Consider the following 11,361-nt stretch of genomic DNA (forward strand, 5'->3'; position numbering starts at 1 on the left):
TTTTTATACCAGTGGTAAAGACACAGTACAGTGATGTCAACTGAGTCTCAGGAATAGAGCTTAGGCTACGTTTGATTGGCTGATGTGAATTCCTGATCAACCAGAATGCTTTCCTCTAAATTATGACCTACATTAATGATCTAAGGTAAATGTATTTAATGCGCTTAATTCTTATACATGATTTTAAGGTGTGATGGATTTGCTAATAAATGTCTTGAATTTTACCTCTTGGGTGCTGTATTTGCATGCATGTGGTGCTTGTGAAAAATGACCGTGTGTCACACCACAGAAAAAAAGGCCAAGGGAGTGAATCCCAACTCAGGTCCTGGGGTCCAGAGTAATGCTGGTTTTCAATTTAAATTGTTTTTGGAAGATATAGTGGTTATGATGGCTTGAGGTGTACAGAGATAAACTTGTATGTACTATATACCTTATATACAAATGTGTGTAGACTAGACATGGGCATATTTTAGGTCTAGTTACACTTCTATTAGCCACATTTTACATGAATTCAAAGCTCTTGGTAGTGTCATTAAGTAGGCCAGAGAACAGCGATGTAAAATGTAAATTAACCAGATAAAAATACTAAACTAGCCTTAGTCTGAACGAGTTTAGAACCATCTACTATGGATCAGCTGGTATCCTGTTTATCAAGGATGTTATTGCTATCACATAGTTTTGTATTGTATGGGGTAGTTTCTGAGGTATTTCTCTTGCATTCCATTAAGTATAATGAAGCACTAATAAAGAATATACTGTAGATAGACACAGAAGCGAAGAGAAACACTTAACAGGTCTTTATTCATCCAGCTTCAGATACTGTGCCGTACACTCTCTCCACACAGCTCCATGCAGTGGGAAACACCATCTCATTCCAAAATGCTTAAACATGCCAACATTGCAGTCTTTAATATTGGAAAACATTCTCACCTTACATTGTTTTACCCTGCGTTATACCATCACAGCCTTCAGATCTGTGTGCTATCAAGATGCGCAAATGTTATTTTAAAATTAAAAATTCTAGTAAGTAAAACACTTTAGTGCAAACAAGTTCAGTAACAAAGTGTCCTCAAATATCACTGTAATTTGTTAGACTTCATATCACCAACAAACCAGCAGTGAATGGTTACTTTATCAGGAAGAAGACAGCAGGATCAGAGATACAATACAGTAAAACAGGGGTCTTCAACGTTTTCAGGCCAATGACCACTTAGCTGAGAGAGAGATTAAGCAGGGACCCCCACAATCTTTTCGTAGATTCCATATTGTTTCATCGTTTGACAATCATCAGTGTATTTTGGATTCATGTCAATTTGTGTTTTCAGATATTTAACCACTTGAACCGTCAATACTTAATAAACCCGACCTTTCACACTGTACTTAGTCTGCTCTTTTTCCCCACTACACCACAGCACTTTTACGAAAATAGGCGATCTACAAGCTCGCAATGCCTCGCAGCGCGAGGCGTTGTGAGCTTGTAGATCTGCTATTTTTGGCTAAAGTTCTCAGAATATGGACGCTATAGTGTTCAAGTGGTTAACATAAAAAAGGAGAGAAAAAAGGCTTCTATCACAAACATTTGGAGGACCCCCTGTAGTATCTCTGAGGACCCCCTAGGGGTCCCGGACCCCCTGTTGAAGACCCCTGCAGTAAAACATCAAAGCACCCCATACAGGAAGTTGTGTTAAGTACTCAGGATGCAGGAAAATAGCTTATGGCCTTTATGACAACAATACGTAATGGACCCCCAAAATCTCTTAAACAATACAATGTATAATCTGTGGTCCGTGAGCCCCCTTTCTCTTGGGATGAGGTGATGTTTTAGACATTTTCAACAAAGATCAGGTCTGGAAACCTTTTCAACATCCACAGTGGCCCACGCCTTACAAGACACTTTTCACCATTTCAAAAAACAAAACTTCAACTCATTTTAACTTGAAATTCAGAAATGTACAAGTGGTTTCCTTCTGCAAAGCTTGGTACTGTAAACAAACCTCCCAGCCATAAAGTTGTTCTGTTGCACAACCCTGGATAGGATAAACAAAGAAACCCTTCTGAATCTGGCCTTGGTATACTGGATTGTAACATATTTACTGTATCATAGTCATACTGTAGTTTTCACTACACTAACATTGCATCTTATAGTACAGTAGTTGGTCACGGTAAACCCATAGCATTTTCTCAAAGCAATTCGCTAGTGTTAAAGCATAAAACAAAATAAAAATCCCTGGAAGTCGTTTTTGTAATACTTTGATAGTATAGTACAGAAATATGCTATACTATACTACAGGTGTACTGCACATTACAATATGTAATGTATTGTATGTGAGCAGTACCTTGATTTCAGTCTTGTATAATAAGATACGTTCGGCCAAGCAATCTGATTTGTCAAAGCCGCATTCCAACTATACTGGTGAGCCCTATAGCCGTGCTGTATGGAATATTGTATTTGTTATGCGAACAGTAACCATGACATGGATCTATATAGTGATCATTCTTCTGTTCTTAATATGCATATGACTAAGAATAAAACCTTTTAGATGGTACACATGCATTGATATCCCTTATATGAAAAAAGCTTATTATGGCTTATTTTAATGTTGGTCTTTGCATTATTGTGGCTATGAGAGAAGAGACGCAAGGTCTCAGACATGCTTAGCCAGTCTGGTGGTGGTAAGTAAAATTGTTCTGATCTGTTTAAAAAAAAGTTAAAATATGGATTGTGTTTATTTGAGGTTACTGTAATTAAATGGTGATTGGAAAATGGTGAGTACTGATGACTAAACTTTCAAATTACAACATTTTCAAACAAAGGTTCCGGAAACAGACTTAAGCAGGGTATTCTGTTCTTGTACAGAATCTCTGGCCTCTCAATTCAAAGTAGTTGTCACCGGACAGAATCCAATCATATTCAAACGAAACAAAAATTAAACATCAGTTTTCCACCTTCACCTATTATGCAATATTGTGCAGACCTAGGCTGTGTGTGTGTTGTGTGTTAATGTAATCATGTTGACATGGGGTTGTAGTCGTACCTAGTGTAGACCACTACATCCTGGACTCAGGGAGCATGCCTGTTGGCATGGAGGTCACAGGGTGCTCCACAGACTGGAAATGGTTGGGGAGACAGCAGAGAAGTCATTTGGTTTCTCTGGTTCAGGAAGTGTTTGGACCAATCAATTAGAGTCTGGATTCATCACGGCTTTGTGCTGGATTCCACCAAGTGATAGTTTATTCTTAAAATTTTAACAAGGTTCTCTTTTTTTTTTTTTTTTTGCAACATTATCTCTGTAAGATTTATGACTGGATAAATAAATGTGTGCAGAACCAGGCAGAACCCAAACTCTATGTTAAGTCTGTACTTCTTCCAAACCCCAGGGAACGGTGTGACTTCTCCACTCTCACACTGCAGGACGACAAACTCACAGATTACAATCCCTACAGTAGGCAGCAGGCTCGGAACATGGTCATCCCCGACTGGGACGAGACATGCAGGGAGACGCTCTCATTGGCTGACACAAAGAGGACGGTGCCCCGACAGAGAGGGATGTCAGAGTGGGCGGCGGCAGAGGTTGCGGTGGCGTCACCCTCGATGACCAGGAGGATCCCGGCGCAGTCCAGTGGGGCCACTGTGTACTCCTTTACCGCCGCTGGTACCTGAGGGACAAGGTGAGATTAGGGCAGGGGTCTTCAATGTTTTCAGGCCAAGGACCCCTTAGCTGAGAGAGAGATGAAGCAGGGACCCCCAGTACATATTGTATAAATGTGTGATGCATATTTCCATCGATTTCTTAGATAGATTCATAGACTTGTTTGACAGCACTCTCATCAGTCTATGTTGGATTCGTGTTAATGTGTTTTTCCACCTTTCACTATGTACTTATTCTGCTCTTTTTCACCTCTACACCAAACCTATTTGCCGAAAATAGACGATCTACAAGCTCTCAACGCCTTGCGCTGCGAGGAATTGAGAGGTTGTAGATCTGTTATTTTTGGCTAAAGTTCTCCTCGGAATAGGGATGCGAGGGTTCAAGTTGTTAATTTAAAAGAATTCTCCTATCACACACACAAGGATTTGGCGGCCCCCCTGTAGTAACTCTAAGGACCCCCTAGGCGTCCCAGACCCCCTGTTGAAGACCCCTGGCTGGTACTCTCTGCCTGATCACTAAGAAATGCCAGATCACCAAGAAATGCCCAATTTGTACCCATCCATTGTTTTACCTGTATCTTCATGACAGTGAAGTCTGGTATGGGGGGGTCGTAGAGGGTCACACAGGGGTCAGAGGGATCCTGGGCAGAGGGGAAGATCTTGGCAGTGGCTGGAGCAGGACTGTAGTTCAACATCTCACACAGCGTGTTGACGTCGATGTACTTGGGCGTCAGGCCAGCTCGGACAGTGTTGTCTGAACACGCCATGCACTCCATACAGTCTGAGCAAGACAGGTTGGGGTGGAGATAGAGGGAGATAGAAAGAATTAAGTATGGTATGCCATGGCCAAAGATTTCAATTAAATGTTTACTTTTAATTCATATCCGAGTGCGTCAGATTTGAATTTTGGGTGGTTCTGAGATCATAGAATTATCTCAACATTATGTCTATAAGAAATATAAGTTTGATTAATCAAATATCTTAAATGCCTAAAATCCAAATCTGACCTACTTGGATAGGGATTCAAAGTTTTGATCTCATGGTCATCTATTTTATCCAAATGGCATTACAGTATAGTAATAGCATCTATTCTTCTCCACTGCAGATAGTAGCCCTCCTTTGTAGCTAGTTGTGGTATTAGGCCATGGACCCCCACATCTCTGAGTGTACAAAATGTACATTTGTACACTTTCTGAGTTACAGACACTTATGGGTCCTAACTATCATTTAGCTGGGGACCCCCTGGAACCCCACTGTCATAGAAAACCTCTGCATAGCAGATAAGAGAACTAAAACAATAGTGACTTGTCTGGAAACAATCTCTATTTCACCTATACAGTCAAAAAAAGAAAGAAAAGGAAAAAAAGTTTCTGATAACATTTTAGGTGAGAAATAGGCCACGCAGTTGCGTAACATTGCTTGATTTCACATTTACAACCGCTAGTTTAAAGGTTTAACAATGGAGAGCTTCGATGCAGTAGGGGAGTCCTTCATTCCTCAGCTTGCTTGGAACCACAACAACCACGCACCAGGTTGAATGTGTACTACTTTTGCACAATGGAAAACCAAAAAAAAGGCAGAGTAGGACCATGCAGTGAAAAAGTGCCATTAATCAACATGGATAGGATCGTCTGCTAAATCCATCAAACTGACCACCAGACAGGTAGGCATGGGGTTCGTTGGCTCCAAGGAACATGGCCTGGCCGGGTTCTAGCACCATGTGATTCAGAAAGTAGATGGAGAAACAGCCGATGTCACCAGGATACTGGGAGTGGAGCCGGAGCAACAACTCTCCATTGCTGCTGGATGTATCGTGTCCCGCCGCGGCTGGAAGGAGAGTGACATTTATCCATCAATTAATGATAGGTAGGTCAAGTACAACAGTGGTTCTCAACCTTTTCAGGCCACGACCCCCAAAATAATCATATTTTAACTGGGGGCCTCCCCACCCTGACGAGCACTAACAGTTGAAGCATTACATTTTGTATAAAGGCGTTTACAGGTTGCAAGGCATTGTGAGCATGTAGATCGGCTATTTCACAATTTCTGCCTCTAATATTTGACAATTTGGCCAATGTTTAATTTGTCATTTTAAAAAGTCCTTAAATTGTCACTTTAGAAATGTGCATATACCCTCTATACACTCAAACTTTATGTTGGTTTGTTTACTACTGTTAAATGAGAAAACAATGTTGCACATTAAGTTAATCATCTGGGGGACCCCCCAAAATAATTTGGGGACCCCCCTGAAGTACAACACACTCCATGCATTCAAACAATTACACAACCACCCATCACACCAATACTTCAAATGCCAATGATTTCCCATTCCCCTTCAGGGATCAGTAAAGTTTGCATCATTACTTTGCAAATACTCTACTAGAAATGTGAAGTGGTTGGTTTCTCTTTCCACATTACAATGAATACATCACACCTTATCTTATCAGAGAGGAGCATTATCTTCTAGAATCTAGAGGCAGGTCAGAATTGTCGACTAATTAGCCAACAGTCCACAACTGAGTTTTTTCTTTTCTTTTTACAGATTTATGTTGTTTCTAATAATATTTTGGATGGGTCTGCTGTAGTTATTCTTAACTCCTCAGTATTATGGTAATTAAAGGGCTTCAAAAAGTCATTCAGTAATTGCTATCAACTTGCAACTCCCTCTCTTCTCTATTGCTTCATCATTCCATCGATGTCTTCCTCACCTTCCTCAGTGACTCTCTTCACCAGCATGTTGAGTTGGTCGACAAACACCTTTTTCTCACAGTTCATCATCCTAGTGAAGCACTTCTTAAGGGCTCCGCCCACACAAACCGCATCTCCCACGCTGCACTGCAGCTCCTCTGCCGCTTCGTTCCCCACCAGCGCACGGAACTCTGGGACACCTGTCAGACAGACAGACAGACAATCCTTGGTGAGAAGTATCATACATACATTACATCAGTTTAATAAACTGTGATGTACTGATATTCCACTTGATTATTTATTTTATAGAATTTATAGCCTTTATATTTACAGTACATTGTAATTTATTTATGTGCAACTTAAACCCCAGTTTTGCTTGAACACACTTTCAAAATGAATTAGAGAAGTTCCGAACTTGCAAGTGAGTTCCTAGATTTTTTAACAAGTCCATAGTGGTGTCAAAACAGACCTATCTCTATCACTTTGACAGATCCTTGGTTTGATTGAAAAGCGCACGTGTCGCCACTGATTCAGAGAGACTGCTGCAGAGAAGGCTTGTTTTAAATTGAGTGCAAACTCAATTTAAAACAGTCTAGTCTTTTGAAGTTTTTCAACCTCTAGAAGGCAAGTTTCTGTGAATTGTGTTGGAAGCGGGAGACCTGCAATAATCAAATCAATTGCTAGCATTAACAGACCCATCTTTCTTACTTTAAAATGTGGTTTTAAGTTCGTTGCACTTTGAAATAATGCACGGTCACCAAATATAAAGCATTCATCTTACTTCTCTTAAATGTAAAATAATGACATCAACAATAATATAATGACAATAATAATCTCAACAACCCCAGACCATCTTTACGATCCCAGGAAGCTCAAGGGATTGTGGGTACTCACACGTCAGGAAGCCCAGGATCTCCTCAACAGGCCTGAAGCCACAGAGTCCCTGGAAGCGGGTTAGAGCGATGGCCATCTCTGGTTTGTGGTTGTTGTCTGGGTAATGTTCCGGAAACTGAGCATGAAGCCTGGCAGCCAGCTCCTGACCAAACACCATGATGACGAAGGCAAGACAGGATGATTAGTGATGCTGAATGCCCACATCTCAGTAGCTTGTTCAAGAACTCAATTAATAATTGATGAGCGACAAATAATTTATACAAACAAATAGCATCTGTAGAACGGTATATAAATAATTGTGTTTTCAATTCCTTTATGCCGGCCCTTATAAAAACACTGACAAGAGAGTGATTGAACAACAGAGATAATGATACCTCTAATGATTCCCATGGATATTTAATTAGGAGACAGTTCCTGAGCCATGTGGCCGATAGGGGCAGCCTATCTCCTGTTTCTATAGCGTGAGGCGGCTTGATACAAGCACATCCCCCAGCCATGAGCCTAGCAGGGAGGCATTGGGTCCCATTTTTACAGTCCCGGCTGGAGGACTGACCCCCAACCTCTCATGGCGTAATCGCAAAACACAAGGCTGTTAGGCCACTGACTTGGTTCTTCTAAATGATGTCACCTCAAATTCTTACACAAAGAGGGTTTCTATAGCAGGAAACAACTGAATGACCTGTGTTGCAGCATGGGTCAAAAGGATGAAGCTTCTTCTTTTATATGTGTTCTCTCTTCTCTTCTATCCCCCGGGTGCTGACTTCAATTTAGAAGGGGAAACTATACTGGACTTAAAGCCAACAAATCGTTATTTCTAACGGTAAAGTAAATTCTAATGCTTTGTGCCGTTTACTATCTTGTGTTCTTGATCATGCTAGCCGTATTTTATACTTTACTATTCGGAAGTTGCATTAAATTTGCGATTTCTGTGCCAACTCTATAGGCTTATAGTAGGATTTTCCCCTTCAAAACGGGACTTCAGCACCCGGGGGATGCTGAGTGGGCGGGTCGTGAATAGGGCTAATAGGGATGTGCCTGTATAGATAGTGTTAGTGTTAGTGTACCTACCCTATTGGGATGTGCCTGTATAGATAGGTGTATATATAGAGTACTCACCCTGTTGGGATGTGCCTGTATAGATAGGGCTGTGTTGACAGAAAGCACCTTGAAGAGGAAGGGAAGCTGGCCCTGGAAGGTGTCTTTGACCTTTGACCCCAGACAGGCAGGGTTATGAGTAATCCACTCTCCTAGGGTCCTCTGGGATATTCTGTTGTCTTTGATTTGGGCATCACCTTTAGGGTGAGCACCCATCCAAAGCTACGTGAGAGACAGGGAGAGGTAACCTTTAGAGTGACTGAGCGAGCACCCATTCAGAGTTTGAAACTTCCGATCAGATATGGATTTTGGGTTGTTCAAAACCAAAGATCAGGATTGGGATCACTTTGATCAGGAAATCAAATCCAAGCTTTAATCTGGATCAAATCTTCAAAACGGATAGTTAAAAAATAATAATCAATGGGATCAGTTTGATCCAAAGAAATTTAGATTACCTTGATCCCACTGACTGGAGGGGTAGATTTAGAGTGGATTACCACCAGAGTAAAGCCCTTTGCACACAGGCGCGTTTAACCGCACGGATAAAACGGACAATATATTTTTTTGAAAAGAAAACAATGATTCTCTATGACCTCATGCACACCGGCTCCGAATTAGCCGTGCGACGAGTGGCTGCCGCCGTGCGTTTTTTTCTCGATCGAACCCAGTTCGATTCGTGCGTCTTGTCGCATGCGGTAAAAAACTCATCACTCCTTTTATGACTCCTTTTTGGATCCGCAGCGCCGATTCCGCACAGCCTTGCACACCAAATCCAATGCGTTTTATTTTATGCAGCAAACGTAAAAAACGCAACTGTCCTGTGTGCAAAGGTCTTAACACTTGACACAGTGAAGACATTCAAACAATATATAATGCAACCATATCCATCCAGATAACTCACTCTGCCATTGTGCAAACACATGCAAATCAATAGCACCAACCACAGCATGTAACTCAACTATGATTCCACTGTTAATGTACGTGATAATGTCACACTGCCAAAACTAGGTCTGTTGACCTTTTTGACAAAGCCTCCAGAGACCCTTGAGGCTAAAAATAGATGGACGCATGACTGACATGACGGGTTAAGAGCATAGCTGTCAAGATCTTGATGTGAGGTGACGTTTGTGTGAAGTAATATCTCTTGTTGTGGCAATTCAGTGGTTTTTTCTTTCTTAATAAAGTTGGTTCCTTCCTTTTCTTTATGTAAAGCGACTTTGGGTACTTAGCTATTATTGTAAGGCGCTTTGGATAAAGACACTATATACTGTAAATACCCCATTTACCATTTATTCAAAGCCTGAATTTAACTTTCTCTATCCAGAGACGATTTCACTGGGTGCATACTGTTTTTCATGCCCATCGTTCCCCTGTTCTGTACCATATTTCACTTTCCTACTCAGCTAAGTAGGCTCACAGCTAAGAACTGCCCATATAACACATATAACCCTCTTGCTCAAGGGCATTATGGTGATACTGGGAAGTAATCAAGGGTACCTCTGCATATGGCTTGCCATCTTCAATGACAGCCAGAGGGTCTCCACCAACAACCAGTTTGGCTACTTCACTGCTGAGCCCCACCTTACCCCATGCATAGTTCTGCACGGCACACGTCAGTGGAAATACTGTGGAGAAATATCACAAAATATGCAGAAATAATTAAATTCCTCATCACACACCAGACTTACTTACAGGATTATTTACAGAAGACAAGATACAACTTTAATAAGGTTACAGTCCCTGCCTTACAGTCCACACAGCAATAAAACACACTTTTGCGACGGTCCCTTACTCTCGCCAGCTGATTCTGCGTCGTTCATTGAAAGCAAAACATCAGCTACTTTACAACCACTAAACGTGCCCAACAGCTCGGCTTTAACTTATTGATCTAGTCTAGATAACGTTATCACAATCAATAAAGGAACAGTGATGACTGAATATGCATGCATCGTTTCCAATTAAGTAACGTTACAGTCGTAAATGCTCAATGACTCACGTTAAGATATAAAGAGATGCACATGAATGTAATCCTAGACTGAATTCTTACTATACTGTACGATTATTATTATTATTTTGCTAAAGCACAAAGAGAATAGATTATATAATAAAAGAGAGGATTCTCTCTCTCACCTCTCACTTCCTCCATGGCTGCTCCGTCTATCTGACTGTACTAGTGTGTGTGGTCGAGAGAGTGTTTTTTACTGGTGATTCAGTCAGAGTGTATGAAAGGGTGCGCTCGTTTTATTGTCCACGACATTGCAAGCGGCGCGAAGGCCAGCGGACCTTGGTCCTGCTCTTCGCCCCCGAGCGCCGCAGGCGCGAGTGGCCGCGAAGAGTTACGAAGCCGTGGTGAATGCAATCGTTATATTTATGCCCAGGCCGTAAGGCCTGGGCAAGCCCACGATAAACGCCCGCGCAGTCCGGTGCGCATTTCCGAACGCACCCTTTCCCCACACTCGGACTGAAACACCAGTAAAAAACACCATCCCGTGTGTGGTCATTGGTCACAGCGTACGTGACGTCACGATGAGAAATCTCTTTAGTCGGCTAAGCAGTTTCCCTAAAAAAAGAAGAGTTTATTGACTCAGATTACCGTTTCCCAAACACTTTTATGGGTCCCTTAATTTTTGCGGTTTGTTTGTCAATTATTATTTATTTCAAAACATTTTCCAAATACATTTTTCATGATAGTCTGATACTCTTTTGGGTTAAAAAGTTTGTGAACCACTCACTGGGCTAAAGTGAGGCTAAAGTACTAGAATACCAAATGTCTTAACTGACTCTGGAATGTAAATTCACGTATTTAAACCTACTCTATGATTTAAACACGTTCATCCTTCTCATTTCCATTGAGATGGATCTCAATGGAAATAATTAAGCCTCGTCTTACCTGAGTTTCCTTTTAGTTGACCGTGTACCAGTGAACTGTACTGTCATGAAACTGTACCTTTCCCTGCAAACTTCTAATAAATACTTCAATCAATCAATCAATTTAGCAAAGAATAATACCTCAGTTGTCATGTTGATGTTGGGAC

At 41.3% G+C, this 11,361-nt stretch overlaps 1 protein-coding gene across 1 annotated transcript; it reads right to left on the reverse strand.

The window, feature by feature from the left end:
• Positions 1–883: 883 nt before the first annotated feature.
• Positions 884–10,478, reverse strand: mpi (mannose phosphate isomerase). Its single transcript, XM_080736505.1, has 8 exons — positions 10,457–10,478; positions 9,824–9,951; positions 8,348–8,548; positions 7,232–7,373; positions 6,358–6,537; positions 5,303–5,476; positions 4,222–4,430; positions 884–3,657 (listed from the first exon to the last, which is right to left on the reverse strand). The coding sequence occupies exons 1-8, from the start codon at positions 10,470–10,472 to the stop codon at positions 3,439–3,441; spliced, it is 1,269 nt and encodes a 422-aa protein (XP_080592631.1). The 5' UTR covers positions 10,473–10,478; the 3' UTR covers positions 884–3,438.
• Between the last annotated feature and the right edge of the window lie 883 nt (positions 10,479–11,361).

Source organism: Nannobrachium achirus (assembly GCF_963921795.1).
Source record: "Nannobrachium achirus genome assembly, chromosome: 11".
NCBI lineage: Eukaryota > Metazoa > Chordata > Actinopteri > Myctophiformes > Myctophidae > Nannobrachium > Nannobrachium achirus.